Source organism: Theobroma cacao, chromosome 8, assembly GCF_053813885.1.
Source record: "Theobroma cacao isolate CCN51 chromosome 8, ASM5381388v1, whole genome shotgun sequence".
Taxonomy (NCBI): Eukaryota; Viridiplantae; Streptophyta; class Magnoliopsida; order Malvales; family Malvaceae; genus Theobroma; species Theobroma cacao.
The window spans coordinates 5,829,618-5,850,243 of record NC_142646.1 but is presented as its reverse complement, the minus strand read 5'-3'; the positions used below and the strand labels follow the sequence as shown (position 1 = coordinate 5,850,243).

Here is a 20,626-nt window from a genome sequence, read left to right as displayed (position 1 = left end):
TTATTGAGATTTATTTCTTTTGCTCAATTTGCATCGCAATGCTTGCTAGTTAGTTGGCAAACCGCATGGATGGAGTTGTAATATTGCTGTAGGAATCTCGATTCTATATCAGTTGGCAAATGCCATGCGATTATTCTAAGCATGTAGCCTACTATTGCTGCGAATGGAAAATTAATTAAGGCATGATTATTGATTAGGTGAGTGTGTCAATTTGTTAGTTTGGAAATTTTCGTCTCATCTCACACTTTGTAGGCAATGTAGGGACAATAACTTGAAAAGCTTAAAACTTGAAGTTTGGTCAACAAGTTAATTAGAGTTTCATTGCTTTTGGTGGCTTTTGATTGTTTGTTTGAAAACTAGAATATGCTAATCTTATCATCCATAGCATTTCCGTTGAAAATTATTGAAATTGACCATTATATCTTCTAATGAGAAATCCTTAATTATGTTAATTATAAAAAAAATTAAAAATTGCCTAAACTTGAACATTTTATTCACTGATAAATGCATGTATATTTAATTAAAGAATTTAGTTAGAATTCTTATTTCTTTCAAATTAAAAATATATAAATTAAAAAAAATTGCATAGTTTAATTTAATTTTTAACTTACTTATAATAATGGTGAAATCTATTAAAATGGAAAATTATATATTCTAGTGAGAAACCTTTAATTAAAATATAAAATAAAAATTACTCAGATTCGAGTATATTGTCTAGTGATGAGTACATGTATCTTTATTTAAAAGATTGAGTTAGAGTTTTTGTTTCTTGCAAATAAAAGATATACAAACTAAAAATTACAAAATGTTTAACTTTATTTAATTTTTAAATTACTTATAATGGCGAAACACTAGTAAAAACTATTAAAAGTTTATCAATTTTTTTTCTTGTGAATTTATAATCTTTGAGTAAAGGCACATGAAAAATCACAATCAAATATGATGGATATATATATATATATATATATATATATATATATATATATGCATACTTTTCCTAAATCAAGTAATTCAAAACATATTTAAATATAAAAAATAGAATAATACAATTTACCAAACATCAAATTTGAATTTGGTATAACAAAAAGTTTAATTGATCATTTAATTTCACTATAACAAACCCACATATTGGGGGTGAAGAAAGCTAGAAAAGGGGTCCCATTAAGAAAAAATAGTCCGCTAACGTTCTTTCATGGACAAAGCATCAAATAAAGCTTTGCTTTGAGTCAAAGTATCATATATATCTTCTGTGCTGGCAGTTTTGTATTTTTGTTTGATTTTTTCTTTCTTAATTCGATGGTTTTTCTTAACAAATTTCCTAGAAAGTTACGGATGGTTTTTTTTTTTAAATTAGATTTTGACGGAGCAAATAATCTGCTGCGATGACGCCATTTGAATTGTGGGACTTCCAGAGGCTTGAAGAAAAGGAATCAACGGTCCATGTTTAGTTTAGGAAGTATATTCAGACACGCAAATTTGGAAGCTTGATACCGACTTTACATGAATACTGTGGGTCCCACCTTGGAGTTTTGATGATGATTTTTTGGTTGTCCTTCTTTGATTTCCAATATCACCCTTAATATTTTTATTGCCATAATTTATTGCTATTTTTATACTAAAATCAAATTTTTTTTGTTGTCTTTTTAAAATTTAAAAACACATGTGAACTTATTAAAATAATATAATCAAGTATGAAATGAAAACTACAAAATAAACGTAAAAAAAATACTTTTGATGCATTTTTCATGTGAGTGTCCACTATTGTTAAACAATACTTATCTTGGACCGAGAAAAGAAACAATTAAACAATACTTATCTTGGACCAAGAAAAGTAACAGTTATTTATGTAAAATTCCCTTTTTGTCCCAAACATTGCTTAACAATATCAATCACAGTTTCATTTTGTGTTATTGCAAAGTCGTACTTGTCCATGATAATGAAGCTATTTTTGAAAGTTTGAAGGCAATCTTGGCTTTTCGTTATTATATATTTTTTATTATTTATATTCAAATCAATGGTCAAAATGAATTTTATAAGACAATTCAAAATAAATGAGTAGCCATTTAAACAAAATGGTATTTTAGATTTGTAAAAAAGATGCAGGAACTTTCAGGTTTTTAAATTAACTATATATATTGCTCATGATTTCGTAGTTGGGAACTTAATCTTCTAAGCCTTAACTAGCAATGTTTTTGGGGGGGAGTACTAATAAAATTTCATAAATATTGCAAAAATAAAAAATAGAAAATAGAAAAAATCTAACTAAGGGCAATAATGTAATAAAGTAAGTCGGTTCAGAATAATATATATTCGAAAATTCATGATGCTGAGTTTGCCCTAGCGTTTTGTGATTCTCTATTCGTTGCCGACTGGCCGTATATAAGCTGCGGCTTCTACCCTTTTTGCCAGCAACAAAATTCTTACATCTACCATCTGAAAGCTCCGACCTCAGCTTCTCTTCCCAAATTTCCAATCCGTCAACTCCTCTTTTTTTCCTCATCTTATCCAAGGTACGATTCTTCACTATCTGAATTTATGCATATTTTTTCAATGAATCCGTTCGATTCCATTTATTTTTTTTCTGTAGTATTTTTCTTAACCTTTCATTTCTTTGTCCGATAGCCAGATTTCTGTTCTCTATTGTTGAATTGTGGCAGATCTGTTTTCATTTTCCTGTTTTAGGAGCTTATTTTCGTTTGATTTAATTTCGAAATGGATCGTTTTTTATATCGGAACGATATAGTTTGGTTCTAACCATAGTGTGATTATGTTATTAAATCTGAACTTATCTGTAATTTCTGTAGTTTTTTTATTTTTTTTCGTATTTAGATGGTTACAATGCAGATTTAATATCCTATATTGTTTTTTTTTCTATTTATGTTTCTTTATTTATCGTTGAATAAAATAATTGGATTATTTGTTTGGAGTTTTTGTAGTAATATTTATTAATTTTCCAAACTTACCTAATCTTTAACAGTGTTTATTTGATAGGAGGTTTGAGAATTGAGATTTTACTTCTTCTATTTGCTCTGTCTGATTTTGATTTTCTGAATTCAACCTTAATTTAACATTTTCTTCTATGGAGAAACAGAAGAATTTAATCTTGGTTTAGATTGTATCTGTATATTCCAGATAGTAGATATCCTGAATTAGGACGATGGTAGGCTTTTAAGAAATGCAAATTTGCTTATTCTGATGTTTTGTGGGCATTTGAAAATAGACATATGTTTAGTTCGTATGTTTTATGATGTAATATCTGTAATGGTGGAAATTGTATATTTATGCTTCAGTGTTTTATTTTATTTTTTCTATTTGAATGATCTAGTGTTTTTCTTGCTGAACTAACGCCTACCTGTTTTTACTTCATGTTGATGAGTTTTATACCAGCTATTGACAAACTATGCTTTTAACCATTACCTGGACTGACTATGTTATTGTTTTTCAGGAGGTTGGCAGTTAGTCTGCTGCGTCTGCAGTTTGTCAAAGTGGAGGGTGTTAGTTTTGAATCTTCTTTTATGTCTGAACGAGCCTCTCTCTTTTTGTCATCAATTGGATTGCTCGGAGAGTACTGTCCAACGTCTAGGAAAAGAATAGAAGTTCCTCCTCTGAAGTTATCTGCATGCATATTGAGGCCAATAACACACACTGTCTTGGTTGCCATTTTACGCGACCTCTTCCAAGTGAAAGAAAGCTGTCTGGTAAAGGAGGATTTCTCACCACAATTCAAAACACCAGCATCTGATCTGTGCCCTTTCTGATTAACTCTCTCCTACAGTTTGATCAAGATGGCTTTGCAAAATATTGGTGCTGCGAACAGTGATGATGCCTTTTATAGGTATAAGATGCCAAAAATGATAACCAAGATTGAAGGGAGAGGAAATGGTATCAAGACTAACGTGGTTAACATGGTTGAGATTGCAAAGGCTTTGGCTAGACCTGCTTCTTACACTACAAAGTATTTTGGTTGTGAACTGGGAGCCCAATCTAAGTTTGATGAGAAGACTGGAACTTCACTTGTAAATGGCGCTCATGACACTGCCAAGCTTGCTGGGCTTCTTGAGAACTTCATTAAGAAGTATGTTCAGTGCTATGGTTGTGGGAACCCTGAAACTGAGATTATTATTACTAAGATGCAGATGATTACCCTGAAGTGTGCTGCATGTGGGTTTGTTTCTGATGTCGACATGAGGGATAAGCTTACAACTTTCATTCTGAAGAACCCACCTGAGGCGAAGAAGTCTTCAAAAGACAAGAAGGCGATGAGGAGGGCTGAAAAGGAAAGACTTAAGGAGGGTGAGGCTGCTGATGAAGAGCTGAAGAAGATTAAAAAAGAGTCAAAGAAGAAAGGTACCTCTACTACTTCAAAGGATGCTGCTTCCAAAGGTGCAGCAACCAAGAAGAAAAACAAAAATTCTGATGAGGATCACTCCCCTGCACACAGCCAGGCTGATGAGAATGAACAGGTGGCCAGTGATGATGGTGACAATGATGTGCAGTGGCAAACAGATACTTCACTAGAGGCTGCCCGACAACGTATCCAAGAGCAGTTGAGTGCTGTTACTGCAGATATGGTGATGCTTTCTACCAATGAAGAGAAGAAAAAGACTGCGAGGAAGTCTCCAGAGCGTGAGGGCAAGGTTCATGAGAATGGTGTCAGTGCCCATGAGAAACTTGTTCATGAGATAATGGAATACCTCAAGAAAGGGTCCCCTGCGACTCAGCTTAAATCGTTCCTAGGTTCACTCTCTGGAACCTCCCAAGAAGTCATGGATGCACTGTTTATAGCACTATTTCATGATGTCAAGAAGGGGCTTGCAAAGGAAGTGACCAAAAAGAAGAGCTACTTGGCAGCGGCAATTCAGGAAGAGGGATGGCAGATGGTGCTCCTCCATTCTATCGAGTCTTTTTGTGGCAAGGCTAGCCCTGAGGCAGCGAAGGAGGTGGCTTTGGTTCTGAAAGTGCTGTATGACAATGACATTTTGGAAGAAGAGCTTATCATGGAGTGGTACCAGAAGGGTGTAGCTGGTAGCAATAAGAGTTCTCAGATTTGGAAAAATGTCAAGCCTTTCATCGAATGGCTCCAGAATGCTGAGTCCGAGTCAGAAGAGGAGTGATTCTGAAGCTCTTTGGCATAGTTGCATTTATAATGCTTAGAGCAGACATGCTACTTTTCGTATAAAAAGAGAATGGTTATAGATTTAAGTGTGTGGCGACAGTCAGTTTGTTTAAATAAAGGACAGTGAGCTAGCTCCTACATGCTCTCTGTTCTGTTGCGTTGTGATTACTAGTTGTTGTTACCGGTTTGAGTCTGGTGTTCTGATTTGCTTCATCTGACTTTGTTTCTGTGTGCTTAAAACTATATGAAAGTTGAATTGAGTTCTGCTACTTTTTCATTTTTGCGTTTCTCTTGTTTTCTTCAAGTTGGAAACGCTGAAGGAATGTCCCAAACGAGGTAGACAAGAAAGCCTATAGGCTGGCCCAAGATCTAGCCTGCCCTGTATTGGCCCTTGTATAATGCTAAATCGTATAGTGGTTGGTAACATTCGGAATGGAAAGGTAGGGAATGTCAGATCAAATAATAAACAAAACTGGGAATGTTAGATCAAATAATAAATAAGACTAAGGCAAAGAAGATTAAGTTTGAAATGATAAGATTACAGGATACGTGTCAGATAAGATCTGAAGATAATGATTTGCAAATCTTTGAGCACTTGGTTAAAATTTTGTTTAAACGAAAGGGTGGATGATGATTGACAACGAGGAAGCGAGACCAGATTGAGCTGGGTAGAATTGGGGATTTATGATGGGATAATGTGATGAAGAAAGGATATAATTACCTTGTTCACTAAATTACCGTTAAAAATATGTAGAGAAAAAATTACTACAGTAACAATCTGAGGGTCCTGATTATGACCATGTCATGACTATTTATCAGTAATTTTGTATAAACTATTTTGTGTACACTAAAAGACAGGAGAATAGAATTCAATGTCGGCGCATAGTAAATGTAAATCGCGACAGGAGAGCATCCAAATCCGGTCGTTGCAATCGGGACGTTCTCTCTCTCTCTCTCTCTAACCGTAAAACGCAACAAGAAATCACCTGCCCGATTTATTCTTCCCTTTACCCTCCGAAATTCCCTCTCAACGGCCTTCCCACATCAATTTCCGATTTTCTCTCTCTCACCCAAGCCAAACAGACACTCACTTTCTCACTCAAACAAGTCAGTCTTTCACGTTGACCTTACCCCTCCCCCACTAAAAAAAATGAAATCCCAACCATCTGATTGGTTGACATGCCCACTCCGCCATCATCATCGAAGGGCATTTTCGTACTTTATGCACAGACAGCTCATGTTTATTCGGAGTTAGAAGTCTAGTCTAGTAGTACCGGTACTTGAATTAAATCACCAAAAGGCGATTGTAGTCCACGCTCTGGAATGGTAGCGTGGCAAGAGTAACGTAGAGCCGTAGAGGCGGTTAAGTTGGTCGTGGGCTAAAACTGTAAATTTCGAACCAATCAAAAATGGCCTTTCCCTGGTTTTTAGTTTCTCTTAATGCGAACAAAACTTTGCTTTCGTGCCCGCTTCTCCGACCCCGAGACGGAACTCTCTCTTTCCTACATCACCTCAGACACACCAAAAAACACTATAAAAACTGGAAGAAAGAAAGTCTCAGACTCTGCATTTTTTCAACACACCGTAGTGCCGTACTCTCCTATTTTTCTTTTATCCCTTTGAATTCCCTCCCTTTTTTTTCTACCCAAACCCTAAGCCCCCCAATGCCGCCTCCACGGCCTCCTCTTCCTCCTCCTGAGTTCCGGCACGTCGATTCCAGGATCTGGCGAGCCTGCGCTGGCTCTTCCGTTCAAATCCCCACCGTTCATTCTAGGGTTTACTATTTCCCTCAAGGCCACGTGGAACAATCCTGGGGTTCCACTCCGGCACTGTCTTCTCTCGTACTCTCCAGACCTCTCATCCCTTGCGTTATCTCCGAAGTTCATTGCCTTGCCGATCCCAAAACCGACGAAGTCTTCGCTAAACTTCTCCTCGTCCCTGTCGACCCTTCTAGACTTCCCAATCAATTTTTAAATATCAACGGTGACGATGAGGATTCTGATAAGATCGTTTCGTTTGCGAAGATTTTAACGCCGTCCGATGCAAACAATGGCGGTGGCTTCTCCGTCCCCCGGTTTTGCGCCGACTCTATTTTCCCGCCACTAGACTACAACGCTGAACCTCCGGTTCAGACTCTCTCCGTTACCGACGTTCGCGGTGGCGTTTGGGACTTTCGCCATATTTACCGAGGAACGCCACGTCGGCATCTGCTCACCACAGGATGGAGCAAGTTCGTTAATCAGAAGAAGCTCATCGCTGGCGACTCTGTTGTCTTCATGAGGGACTGCAATGGGAACATGTTTATTGGAGTTCGGCGTGCGATGAAGAGAGAAGCCGGCGGGGATTTCGGGAGGTGGAGAGAGCCTAGTGATGGAAGAGCAATGCAAGGGGAAGGGAGGGGGAGGATGACGGCGGAGGCGGTGGCGGAAGCGGCGGAGAGGGCTGCGAAGGGTTTGCCATTCGAGGTTGTGTACTATCCACGGGCTGGGTTGGCTGATTTCGTGGTGAGGGCCGAGTTGGTGGAGGCTGGACTCAATATATTCTGGGCTGGAGGGACGAGAGTAAAGATGGCTGTTGAGACGGAGGATTCGTCACGAATGACGTGGTTCCAAGGGACGGTTATGTCTGCTGCGGTACCGGATTCTGGCCCCTGGACTGGCTCTCCTTGGCGAATGCTTCAGGTTAAAATGCTTCGGTCTTAATAGTTCGAATTGTGGTTATTCATTTTGACTAAATTGAATGTGGTTTACTGTTGACTTCAATATTAACAATTTAATCTGTATTTAATCGAGAAGTATGTACTGAGTTTTAAACGTACACTTGAAAGTGGGACAGTGCGATTTACTTGTATAGGATAAGTTCTGATGATAGACTGATAGATTGGAGGGATTGAGGTTGAAATGAGATTACGAAGTTGTAGCAGCAGGCTGCATTTTACTTTCGTGTATATTTCCTTTTGCATACATTCCCCTAAAAACAATGCGCTATGTTAGGTTTTAAGTCGTTAATTTAACATTTAAATGAGATTTTGAGAGACAGAAACTCGAAATAAGTCGAGCAAATCTTGGAGTTACTCTCCATAGGATGTTGGCCAGGTTGGGGTGGTGCAATTAAGATTATGGATTTCTAGGATTTCTTTAGAATTTGCTTTAGATTAGGAATTTTTTCACCATTTTTCGTTTGTTTCTTCTAAACTGTGTTTGAATTTTGAGTGGCCTGTTAAATGGTGGTTTCTCATTCACGGTAAGATGGAAGTTCTAATTTTGTTTTGCTTATTGAATTTTGGCAAGTCATTTGTAAAATCATCAAAATTCTTATATTTGATTTATATTTTTTGTGGTTAAGTCTTACTTTGTTTGGTAAATGAGTAAATTGCTTAAGTATTGAATTTTGTGTAACTTGACTAACAAGGAAAATGCAGTTTACCTATTTTAACATCAAATCCCTTCAACTTGTTACTTTCCTATGCTTTGAATTTGAATGCTTAGGTGAATACTATCTTGTGATACTCCTAACTATGTCATCCTATCCTCTTAGTAGAGAATAGGTGACTTTTTGGTGCTTTGGTAGAGTTATGGTCTATGAGTGGTAATAATTGGAGAATATTTTCTTCTTTGCTTTATGTTTGTTTGTATTCCAAAGGTAGCATTTTGGGGATTGGGTTGTGGTAGAATAGGGTTTGTTTAATTTACATTAAGTTTTTCAGAGGTATTAAGATTAAATTTTCATCCAATTTGCTTCTTATAGAATTTCCTCCCCTTTACCTTATGCTGATTCTCAATTTTACTATCTTTATATCATAGGTTGCATGGGACGAACCTGAAGTTCTCCAGAATGCAAAGAGAGTGAGCCCATGGCAAGTCGAAATTGTATCCTCCTCACCGCTTAATTCTTCATTCCCCTCGGCAAAGAAGTTAAAGTTTTCTCAGGATTCTGGGCCAGCTGATGCAGAGGGAGAAATCTTCTTCCCTATGACAGGGTTAACTAATTCAATGATGGGCTACATGAATCCATCAATGTTGAATTACAATTCTTTTCCTGCTGGCATGCAGGGAGCCAGGCAAAATCATTTTCACTTGCAAAGTTTAACTAACTATGCAAGTGAGAATACCCCAATCATGTGCACTGATAACTTCTCTGGCAACTATATGTTGCCCAAGTTGAAAGGGAGATCCACTGAGCTCAACATTGGCAGTTCACAGTCTGACAATTTGTCACCAGATAGCCAGAGCAGCATTCTTTCCTATGGCACTGAAGTTACTGTAAATGGGGGCTCCAACTCAACTAAAGTAGGTGTTAGTTCGTTTCAATTGTTTGGCAAGATAATTCATATGAAAGAGCCTGTCAGAAGCAGATTTGATGATGTTGGTTCCATTGAAGATGATGGTGGTAAAAGGGATGATGAAGCTGCGGGACCAGAGAAGTCATTAGATCTTTCATTGGCCTACGGCTATTCTAATCTGCTCAACAGGCTAGATGTCCAATGCCAAAGAGCCTCAGCTGTTGAAGGATTTTCCTTGTGAATGAATACGTGTCCTCATCACACAGATGAGTAACTGTTTAGGTATGATTTCTCTGATTGGATTTCCCAAGCTTATCATGCTACTATTGCACTTTGAAAATTAAATGTGACATTTTTATTATCAAAGTAGTGGGAATTTCTTTTTGCTATTTGTAATATATAATTTATTTTACATAATATACTTTTCTTTTGAGCAGTCTGGATGTTTTAAAGTCTTATCTATTGGGCATCCTGTTCCTTTAGAAATGTTCCATTTAATGTTATTATGTTACTGTTTCGAAGATCATGCTCTTAGGTTCTTGTCATGCATTTGATACGCATGACCATATCTTAAAAATGTCTGTTGACATTTAGGATTATGAAGGTTGGGGAAAAAGTTGTGTTCAATTGTGACTAGACTTGTACCTGCATCTTCTCAATAGGAACATTGTCGGAATACATAACTATTAGTATATTGCTGGCGTCTGCTGACTGTCATCCAAGAATGAGCATCAAAACAAATAATTCTCCTATTTCCAAATGATGTGTGTGCCATTCATCATCTTTGGGCAATATTATCAAATCAGTTGAGCCAGGAAATGATAAAGAGACTTTGGTTGCAGCCATAAAAATCGAGTTCTCTAGAAATCACCCCAAATGTTGATGACTTGTGGTAGAGCCAAAGGCATTGGTGTGTAGGGGTCTGTTCCAAAAAGCCTTGTGAATCAGTGAGGATTTGAGAAAACCAGTTTGTTTTGTGAGCTTTTTTTTTTCTGGAAAACTGCCATGAGGGGGCTTAATAAGCAAACTTGAATGTTATTTAAGACAATGCTAACTAGTGATCTATTATGGTTCCGTGCTGGCCTTTGGTGTAAAATAGCTTTATATGCTTTTCTGTTTGATCCTTCCATAACCCATATTGATTTGTTGTTCTTAAATCTTTGGTTGCAGGTACTTTAGGGCAGGAAGCTGACACCTTGTAGGACTGTTAGTAGTTTCCGTATATGCTGAGTTTTTGTTTTAGTTTGAGGTCTTGGAAACTTTTGACTGTTAAAACGTTGACATGTACTAAGTAGTTTCATTTTGTTTGATTTGCACTGAACTCTGGATGATTGGAGGAAATGCGTAGACTCGCTTATATCTAGGTTCCATATATTCCTAGGTTGGGCTTTTCGCTAATATGGTCTTTGATCACAATTGTTTTGCAAGGCACTACGGTTGCTTGGCTTTTAGGAGCACATCTTCAGTTTCTCTTGTGATTCTTGGAATAAGTTTAGTTTAAATTGTATTATAAAATCAACGTTAGAGTAAAATACACAGACATTTTCAATTTTTTGTCATAATTATATATGTGTCCATATAAATCTTACCGTTATCATTAATCAATTGTTAATATATTTTTTTTAATTTGATAAAGTGGTAATATTTATAAAATAATTTTATCTTTTATTAATTTTAATAATTATTATAAATTATATTTTCCACTCTTAATTTTTTTTCTCTCTTGTCATAAAAAAAAGCTCTCAATCGGGCCATCTTTAAGCTAGCGGCACTTCCCTGCGGTGCACCAAATCTAGTTCTCCCTTGAGGACCCTGGTGCTCCTCAGGGGAGCACTAACATCGATGAGCCCCATTCTCTCTAAGGGAGCCCAAGATCTAGGGTGTGCAAGTAGATCTCGTGCTCTTCTAGGGAAATTCGATCGAATCTAGCATTATACGATCAAATTCGACTGTGGGATGGCCGGTCAAATGTAAGAGAGTGCCGGTAGGCATGAAAGAAAGGAAAAGATGAAAAAATAAAAAAAAATATATTTTAGATATGTCATGTTTAAATATTAATACCATTTACATGTTTAAGACAGATTATTTATTTTAAAAATTAATGGATTCATATGTAATTATGGTTAGAAGTTAATGGTATTAGTATATTTTACCCTTCATTTTATCCTCATTTTAGCATTATTTCAAAGTTCAATTTATTTTCATAATCCAAAGTACAAGTTTAAGTTCACTTTTATTTTTTTTTTACATTTAAAATTTTAATTATCTTTTTATAAAAATATTAAAAATTTAAGGTTGGAGTGTTCTTCTTAATCTGTGATCAGATATCAAATTAAACATAAACATTTAATTCTAAATAAAGAGAATATAATATTAATACATAAAATTTGCTTTAATCTTCGTTTAAATTCATGGAGGGTTAAAATTTAGTAGGAGTTTAAATTTGTTTTCTTGTATCAATACAAAATTTAAGGATCCGTTTGGCAACCAAAAAATAACTTGTTGAAAAAAAATTTTGCATAAAATATTTGATAGGAAAATTAAATATTTTCTATGGTTTAGATAAACTATTGAAAACATTTTCTATTGTTTGTATCATCTAATGGAAAATATTTTTCATCATCATTGGTGGAGTTATTTGGGTGTTAAACTGTTAAATAGGAGTTTATTACAAAACACGTGACATTTATTTTTCACATGAAATGAAAATGAGAAAAATTAAAAATGGAAATGAAAATGAAAAAAATCAATAATGATATTTTTCAAAGCATTTAATCACATATTATAATGAAAGTAAGTTCTAATTTTCAAAAAAAAATTCATCTTATCATTTTTTAACCATAACACTAAAAAAATATCAACATTCATTAATTATGTAAAACATCTAAAACCTATATTTATAAATATGTATTCTTTAAATGATGATCATTGAAATATTTTTTGTTATAATTATTAATTAAATTTATTCATTTTATAAATAAAAATATTAATTGCATTGAATGATTTCATTAAAAAATATGTTTTTAGTTTTAATAGTATTGAATAATTTAAATATTAATATTTTAAGTTAATGTTTTTAAAGTTAAGTATTAATATTTTTATTATTTTAAGTTAAATATTAATATTTATCAAACTTATTGTGCTAAGCTTAGTATAAAAGCAATTTTTCTGTTCTCCATAAAATATATTTTAAGAGCGTAAGATATTTTATGTGATCAATGGGTATTTTTCCTGTTAAGCCGTAAAATATTTTACATCTAAAATAACTTTTATGTCTCCCAAACAAGCATAAATTCTAAAAACATTTTTTGAAAAATATTTTACATCGAAACAAAATGAATGCATTAACTTGCAATGGGCCTATCTCCTATATGAAAATAGAAAATGGACTGGGTTGTTTTGGCTCATTATTGATTGTGCCCTTGACTTTGACTAGGCATATTAAGCTTTGCCCCTGTGTTGATTCATTAACCTTAGTTTGACCCTCTCCAATCTTGTGATATTTTAGTTAGTGGTATATTTTCAAAATAAAAAGTTGTCTCACATAATAAAAAGTTATCTTAGCTCAAAAATTATGTTATATATAGTAACATAGTATGATTATTGAATTGTAATTAGATTTTTTATGTGAATGGTTATATCTTTTAGTAAAGTAAGATATTGAAAAAACACTTCTAAATCCAAAAGTTACGAGATAATTAGAAAAACACCACAACTCAAAAATTTACATATGAAAAGTTATCTTTCATATTGTATCTTAAAGACTATGTTTTATGGAATAAGTGATTGTTATTTCATAAAATGATTATTGAAAAAATACTTTTATCCAATAATTATATCTTAAAAAATGTAAAGGTTTTTTTAAGACAAATAGATGTTTTGATGAAAAAGTTGTGTCTTTGAAGAAGAGACACTTGCAAGCCTATATAAAGGGCTTGCTACCAATTATTTTGACATATCAAAATAAAAATAAACAATAATAGAAAAATCAAGAGCAAGAGAAGTGTTGTATTCTGAAAATTAATAAAAAACTTAAAGTTCTTATAAATTACAAAAGCGTTCCAATTCCTTATAATCTACTTGCCGTAGATAATAAGTTCTATAACTAAACAACTTTTTAAACCCTCGATTGTATATAGTAGTCTACTATCGTAAAATGCAAGATAAAGTTAGACGTTGGCTTTATTGTATCCCTAAGGCTATTTACATTATTTCTCTTTACATGCTAAGTGGTGGTGGTGAAGTAAGTTTTAAATATAGTGTCTATTAAAAAGCTCACATTGAAGTCAATTTTTCTAATTCCTTAAATTTCATCTAAACCTTGTTTGCACAAACATTAGTTAAATAGGTTTTTATGACAAATACTTGATTAATTGTCATTAGTTAAAATACCCGTTATCATTATATGTCCACACAACATGATGCTAGTATGAAGAGTGAAAAATGTCACATGATTATATTAGTTTATCACATCAACATATCATGTAACAAAAAATGACAAATAATATTTTGACTAATTGTTATTATTTCTATAACTGATCAAAACATCAATTTTGGGATTCCAAAAATTCATAGCCACAATTCCATGTAGCTTATTTAAAGATTCCTACTCCATCTTTAAAAATGATATGTTCAATTAATCGAACCTTTTTCATTTTCTCTTAATTTAAATGTTGGTTAAATTTGGACATTTTAAACCCCTAAAACCAAATTTTGATAAGTTGGTAGGATCAGTTGAGTGAATATGATTAAAGGCTAGTATTAATAAGGCTCATTGGGTTTGGATTTAACTGTATTAAAAGGCTCATTGGGTTTGGATTGGGTTTTCTGTCCAAAAAATAATCAGACCCATGTTCACTTGTATCTCTACAGCCCAAGGATAAATTAGTCAGTCAAACTCTCCTCAAGCTCCAGACAGATCTTCTACCAACACTGTTCGGCAAAGGCAAGCAATTTCAGCAAGAAAGCCGTAGGGCTATCTGTTATTGCTCCTTTATCCAGGGTTTAATTTAAGTACCCTTCAATTTTCTGACATAAATCTGTTAGAAACTTTAGCAATCTTAGATTCATCTGCTACAATTATACATAAAGCAATGGCTGTATCATTCTCTAACCATTCTCTGTTGGCTTCTCACTTTGCAGCTTCATTTTCTTCTTCTTCTTTAAAGCCCTCAAAGGACAACAAACTACCTTTGTTAACCCTTCAATCTCTCCATCGAAAACCTCGTTTTTCAAAGCCCATACCTGGGTTTTCTCCATCCAACCTTTCCTTCCCTTTGAACAGGTACAAGAATCCCAAGAGGCTTACTTTCAAGGCTTCTCTTTCAGCCCAAGAGTCTGCTCCCACTGTAAGTTCATTTTTTTCCCTTCTGGGTTCTTGTTTCTTATTTTGTTTTAATTTTTTTTATCTCATTCATTCTGTCGTTATAGTGTCCTACTATTGAAGCTGTTGTTTTCTGTTGCATTAAAAAGAAAAGATTTGTTGAATTTCCTTCTTTTTATTATCGTCGTGGTAGAGGAAAATTAACTAGAGATGGTAATTTGAATTGATAACAAATACTTATTATTGTTGCATTGTTTATAGGAGTATTAATTTTATGCAGTAATTTTATCAGGACGATGTAAAAACATTGATAGGAGAAAATTTGCCAAGTTTAAAGGCCATGATTAAAGTTTACAAGGAGGCTCTTCTCAATGGAGATGATAGGATTGTATCTGAGATAGAGAGTAGAATAAGCATTTTACAAATTGAGAAGAATGGATTGGAAAAAAAAGTGTTGGAGTTGTCTGCAGAGATAACCACTGGGAAAGAGAAGTATATCCGTTTGCAAGCTGATTTTGATAATTTCCGCAAAAGATCGGAGAAGGAGAGACTTACGACAAGGTCTGATGCCAAAGGAGACGTGATCGAGAATCTTTTGCCCATGGTGGACAGTTTTGAGAGAGCCAAGCAACAAATAAAACCAGAAACGGAGAAGGAAAAGAAAATAGATATGAGTTATCAGGGCATATACAAGCAATTTGTGGAGATCTTGAGGAGTTTGCAAGTGGCTGTTGTACCAACTGTTGGAAAGCCCTTTGATCCCTCTGTAAGCGTTTTTTTTTTTTAGTACTGTGCATAATATCTGTTTTCTTGTTACTAGTCATAGTAGGCTTTGTTTAATTCAGTCACATTGGAAAAGTATATTGCAAGGTTTGGATATATATATATACATGGTTCAGTTAGTTGCCTATCAGCTTAAGTTTTTGAAGAAGGCCTTTGAGAATAGTACTATATAATACAAATCTTCAGTCAAGGAGGGACTTGGGTTCAATCTGGTTGGGGTTTTGTCTCTATTCAATTTTTCTTGGTTCAGTTTGTGTTTCAGGCTTGGTTTTAGTCTCAAGCTCCATGTGTTAGCCTGATTATCTTTGAGGCTTGCATGTGATGGAATGTTAAGTGAGTGACATCACATTAGGAAACTATAGTTCACGTTTGGACTAGGTACCTGTGATCAATTGGAACTTGCTTATAACCTCAAGAGTTGGATGCCATGCATCTCCAGCACTGAAAGTATGCATATCTACAATTTGAATCAGGACATTCTAGGTATTGACAAAGAAAATTTTGAAGCAAGATTGCATATAACTAAGAGCTATAGTTTTCTATCATTCAGTTTAGTTTTCCTGTCTGGATCATTGGCTAAGATAATACTATGCCATCCGGCTGGCATTAGTTAGTCTTGCAATACATTATTGATTTAGGCATATTCCACTCCAGTATATGATGAAATTGCATGTTGTCCTTATTTTGAGCCCAAAATAGAAATATACTATTCAGAAGTTTGATTGAAACAATAAACTTGTAGACTTTGGATGATAGTCATTGGCAAATGGAAATTAGCCACTTGATATTCCCAGTCATTTCATTATTGATTCACTTGTCTGTTACAGCTACATGAAGCAATAGCACGTGAGGAGTCTCAAGAGTTCAAGGAAGGGATTATAATCCAAGAATTTCGCCGTGGATTTCTTCTTGGGGATCGACTTGTCAGACCAGCGATGGTTAAAGTTTCTTCAGGGCTAGGTAGTCAGAAAGCAAGTGTGGCCGCTGAAAAATCTTCCGGGCAACCTGCAACAACTGGAGTGGATGACCGATAATGTTGTTTTATAAGCTCAGCAATCCAAATGGGGATAGATACTTGCATTGGCACTCTGACCATCTCATCAGCATGTGAAGGCTTTTTCTGTTGAACATTTCCTTTGCTATTTTGCCTATGACATGTGACCCTTGGTTTCGATGTTGTCAAATTCAGTCTTCATGGTCTGAGAGCGGGCAAAGCACTTGTACAACTAAGAATATTCACATTAATTGATTTGTTAAAGCAAAATCTATTCCTTTTCTTTTTCCTTCCTTGGCATCCCCATGTATATTGTATTGGTGTGATTCGAAATGTGCTTTGATGTTTATCAACCCCTTAGCTTAAACACCAGCTTTTCAAATGCAAATCAGCAGTCAAATTTGAGTAAATTTCAGTTGTCAGGCAGGATAGATGTGAAAATTTCTTTAATCCCATGTCCTTAAGATTTCAACTCCACCTTGAACCTGATTTTCACTACATATATGCACATATCCTAGAACCTATATTCCCGATGCTGTACCAATCTGCAGTCATTCTTCTTTAACTGAAAATTTGCATCCATCACACTCACAAACATGTAGGAAGAAGCTCGAGAAAGGTTAATAATAGCATTCATAGCAGAATCTTCTTTAACTTCAGAGTCTGACTATGAGACTAAGACCAGCTTGGCCCTCCGTGTTTCACCACGTCTGATGTTTAGCATAGGTGCCTGTCAAAGCACTTGCAACTTGCAACTTAGAAGTCGCATTCAGAAAAGTCCCTATCGAGGATAATAGCTGTGATTCTCTTCCCACTCTTTGTGCTCCCATGCCATCACACCCAGGGAGATGAACAGGAAATTAATTGAGCATTGTTCAAGCCCGTCTGCCATCGTTTCATAATACGGTTCTGTAGCCGTTTCTGGTTGTTGATTGCTGATGTGAAATGCCAAATCACTTATATTTTACTTTCACAGGAAAGCTAATTTCAGTGACATAAATGTACCTGCCACTCAACTAACATTAAAGTCAAATGGAACAAGAGAGATTAGCGAGCTTTTGTTAATCACGTATATTTTCAAGAACCCAAATCTTTACAACCAATTAAAATCTATTTACAGAAGCAAAAACTACATTCTCCAATCCTCTTGATGTCGTAAAGTGTAATGTCAATTCCTTCATTTACATCAAACAATTAACAAGTTTGCATTTTGCTATTTTAGAACTGAGATCCATTCTGGTCCTTCAAAGCATGAAGGAGATGAAGAATTTTGATCTCCTGCGCTCTGAGCTGTCTTCTGGATTGTAAACCACCAGCATTCAGTTAGGTTCCATCATTTGAAAACAGAGCTTTATGGCTGCTATCATCACAAAAGGTGCACTCAGATTGTGGATGAAAATCGTATTACCCCAGGTACTTCACAAATCCATTCATAGAAAAAGTCAATTTACCTCTTTTGCAGTATAAGATCAACCAAGATAATGACCCACACAGGTTAAACATGCCAGTGATAATTATAGGCACATATGAAAGAAGAATGGACTGAACCGCAAGCCACTTTGACAAATTTAATAATATTTCCTCCCCTCTCTCCTCTTAACATTTAGATGCACCTTTAGATAATTTAAATTACGTGGAGGAGGAGGTCTTTACAATAATAGTACAAGTGAAAAGTAAACAAGGAACAGGCCAAGAGAGAGAGGTGCACATAGGAAACCCCAACACTAGCATAAGCAAAACAAACTAACCAACAAAAAGAAAACCCTCTAAAAACAAACTACCACAAAGGAACAGAATTCCAACCGTTATACAAGATTCTTTTCACTAACCGACTATAAAGAGTATGCAAAATTAAGAGCATGTAAAAGAATATTAACCTTTGACACTTCTATTTGTAAATTAGCCATCGGCTAATCACCTTTTCTTTTTTGACAAAATTACTCTTTCAATGCATCCCGGATGGAAGCAGAAGGAATGAAATCCCTGTAGGTGCATTCAAGAGTGTGCATAGTAATAAATCCCAATTACCAAATTACATCTTTCAAGGTCTAAAGCCGAAAAATGAGTTAACCTTGCCTTGTCTATTTGTACAATAGGAAGTCATCCCTTTCATTCTACACTAACTGCAGCTGCACACGAGGCACAAATGGTGTACCACAGGGTGATAAAACTACTTATTACCATCTTTGAAATCATAGTAAAGTTTCTCCCATAGTTAGGGTTCACATAACAGTGCAGATGATCGCATCAATTTCACCTTAACTTAATTGACATCCCCCTGTCAAACTATGTTCTTCAGAAAAGATCAATTAATCAACACTTAAATCGAAACCCAAACAATTCAATCAAATACAATCTTTTACAAGCTACACAGAACGTAATATAACAAAGAACAAGTCAGAGGTTTCATGTCAAACCAACTGATCGGAAACAGAGTTAATTGAGATTAATCAAAAGAGAAACAATAAATAAACAAATAGATAAATTACCTACTGAGAAGAAGAACTTTGAGCGTTGATGCTGTTATAATATCTGGATAATCGACGAGTCGGCGGCTTTGGTTTAACCGGTTTTTTCCTCAGACCGAAAATTTCTTGAACCAGTGGCACGTGTACCAGAACTAACTTCCATGCCAACCACCACCCTATAAGTTCGAATTTATAAATTCAAAGTGAAAAACCACATGATTATCAGCCAATAAAATCCTTAAATTACGAAAAATAAAATTATGAATTTCATAGAAAAAAATTACATAGAAAAATGAAGGAGAGGACGAAAAAGATTGCGATAATCGGACGGACTAGTAGCAGATTGAGATAATTCCAAAAAGATAGAAAATTCGACGAAGTCGACGATGAAGAGGACTCCATGGACTGCAAAGCTAGAAGCACCGCATCCACGGACCTCTTCCAGGAGAAGAACGTTTCTGTCTTTATCCTGATTCTGGGCTGGGCTTCACTTCGTTAGCTGAACTTGGAAGCAAGAACAAAATAAATAGAAATTATTCAATTGTACGCATCTTTCCGGTTACCGTGCTTATTCTCTTTTATATTTTTTATGTTGAGAATATAATTATATTTTGTTAATAATAAAAATTCTAATAAAATAAAATTAAAATTAAGAAAATCACATACGTTGATAGTAATTATTCTTAAATTTATATAATAATATTTGTGTTATTAAAAAAATATTAATATTCAAATCGTCAAATTTTATTGACAACAACAACATAGTCCATGAATAAAAATATCATTCAAAATATAATATTAAAAGCTTAAATTATTTGAAAAGATTGATTCAATTTTTAATAACAAAGTTCATAACTTATATCATACCTTCTTTTATTTATGTAAATGGTTATGTATATAAGCATATTATATTTTTAATTGGATTGTGTATATATAACGAATGTAAACTTTTAAAATCATTCATAGCATTTACGCATTAGTAATTTATATTAATTGAATATTTTATTTTTATTTACGTTAATCATATTTTGTTGATATATTTTTTTAAAGATTTCTCATTATTTTATTTTACCAATAAATTTATTATTTAATTAAATACATAACCATATAAATTGTACCTAAACACGTCATTGAAATTGGATTTGGACTTAAGCTTAAGGTAAGCATTTTGGTCTAATAATGAGTTCGACAGGAACAAACTTTCTCTCTCTCTCTCTCTTAATTTTAAAATTATGCCGTTTTAAATTTTGTATATAATCTTAACTCAGAAAGAAAACCCTAATTTTTAATTTCTCATATCTTTTTTTATCTAAAGCATTTGACTCTCTTTTTTCTCTCCAACCCATTTTACTATTAACCAAAGTTAAGGATGAGCGATAATTAGACCAAATTGTGAGAAATAGTTAATTTTATAAAATTATTTTAAAAATAGAGTTAAATATTAAATTAATTATTTTTATTCAATTTTGGTTACAATTTAACAAAACTGTTCTTAAAACCTTTGCAGACAAATTAGATATTCTCAATTTCTTACTCACATCATCCATAACACTACTCATCTCGTTCTCCCAATTTTCTCATGCCTTTTCAATAATTTAAAACAATGTTTTTGGTTTGCTCATTTCCCTTTCAAAAATCTTAATAATAAAAAGAATTTAAA

At 34.4% G+C, this 20,626-nt stretch overlaps 4 protein-coding genes across 8 annotated transcripts; 3 read left to right on the top strand and 1 right to left on the bottom strand.

Annotated features, from left to right (window-relative positions):
• The first annotated feature begins 2,338 nt into the window (after positions 1–2,338).
• Positions 2,339–5,393, top strand: LOC18592244 (Translation initiation factor IF2/IF5). Its single transcript, XM_007018856.3, has 2 exons — positions 2,339–2,510; positions 3,446–5,393. Exon 2 carries the CDS (start codon positions 3,786–3,788, stop codon positions 5,112–5,114), a length of 1,329 nt encoding a protein of 442 aa, XP_007018918.1. The 5' UTR covers positions 2,339–2,510; positions 3,446–3,785; the 3' UTR covers positions 5,115–5,393.
• A 1,133-nt stretch (positions 5,394–6,526) lies between these two features.
• Positions 6,527–10,796, top strand: ARF17 (auxin response factor 17). The gene is made up of 3 exons (XM_007018854.3): positions 6,527–7,797; positions 8,920–9,680; positions 10,569–10,796. The coding sequence occupies exons 1-2, from the start codon at positions 6,781–6,783 to the stop codon at positions 9,637–9,639; spliced, it is 1,737 nt and encodes a 578-aa protein (XP_007018916.2). The 5' UTR covers positions 6,527–6,780; the 3' UTR covers positions 9,640–9,680; positions 10,569–10,796.
• A 3,510-nt stretch (positions 10,797–14,306) lies between these two features.
• On the top strand, positions 14,307–16,787 carry LOC18592242 (Co-chaperone GrpE family protein). Its single transcript, XM_007018853.3, has 3 exons — positions 14,307–14,746; positions 15,014–15,487; positions 16,332–16,787. Exons 1-3 carry the CDS (start codon positions 14,492–14,494, stop codon positions 16,536–16,538), a joined length of 936 nt encoding a protein of 311 aa, XP_007018915.2. The 5' UTR covers positions 14,307–14,491; the 3' UTR covers positions 16,539–16,787.
• Positions 16,788–17,554: 767 nt separating this feature from the next.
• Positions 17,555–19,486, bottom strand: LOC18592241 (uncharacterized). 5 transcript variants are annotated; one of them, XM_007018849.3, is made up of 3 exons: positions 19,251–19,486; positions 18,988–19,142; positions 17,555–17,914 (listed from the first exon to the last, which is right to left on the bottom strand). In XM_007018849.3, exons 1-2 carry the CDS (start codon positions 19,366–19,368, stop codon positions 18,988–18,990), a joined length of 273 nt encoding a protein of 90 aa, XP_007018911.2. In that variant the 5' UTR covers positions 19,369–19,486; the 3' UTR covers positions 17,555–17,914. The 5 variants fall into 5 exon arrangements, with proteins under 5 accessions (XP_007018911.2, XP_017981592.1, XP_088665207.1 ...); XM_018126103.2 differs by having other exon boundaries at positions 17,555–17,858; XM_088809081.1 differs by having other exon boundaries at positions 17,555–17,792.
• Between the last annotated feature and the right edge of the window lie 1,140 nt (positions 19,487–20,626).

Coding starts and splice junctions, on each gene's coding strand:
- LOC18592244 (XM_007018856.3), top strand. CDS start 3,786: ATGGCTTTGCAAAATATTGGTGCTGCGAACAGTGATGATGCCTTTTAT.
- ARF17 (XM_007018854.3), top strand. CDS start 6,781: ATGCCGCCTCCACGGCCTCCTCTTCCTCCTCCTGAGTTCCGGCACGTC. Junction 7,798..8,919: donor CTCCTTGGCGAATGCTTCAG/GTTAAAATGCTT, acceptor TTTATATCATAG/GTTGCATGGGACGAACCTGA.
- LOC18592242 (XM_007018853.3), top strand. CDS start 14,492: ATGGCTGTATCATTCTCTAACCATTCTCTGTTGGCTTCTCACTTTGCA. Junction 14,747..15,013: donor CCCAAGAGTCTGCTCCCACT/GTAAGTTCATTT, acceptor TAATTTTATCAG/GACGATGTAAAAACATTGAT. Junction 15,488..16,331: donor GAAAGCCCTTTGATCCCTCT/GTAAGCGTTTTT, acceptor TGTCTGTTACAG/CTACATGAAGCAATAGCACG.
- LOC18592241 (XM_007018849.3), bottom strand. CDS start 19,368: ATGGAGTCCTCTTCATCGTCGACTTCGTCGAATTTTCTATCTTTTTGG. Junction 19,143..19,250: donor CCTCTCCTTCATTTTTCTAT/GTAATTTTTTTC, acceptor TCGAACTTATAG/GGTGGTGGTTGGCATGGAAG.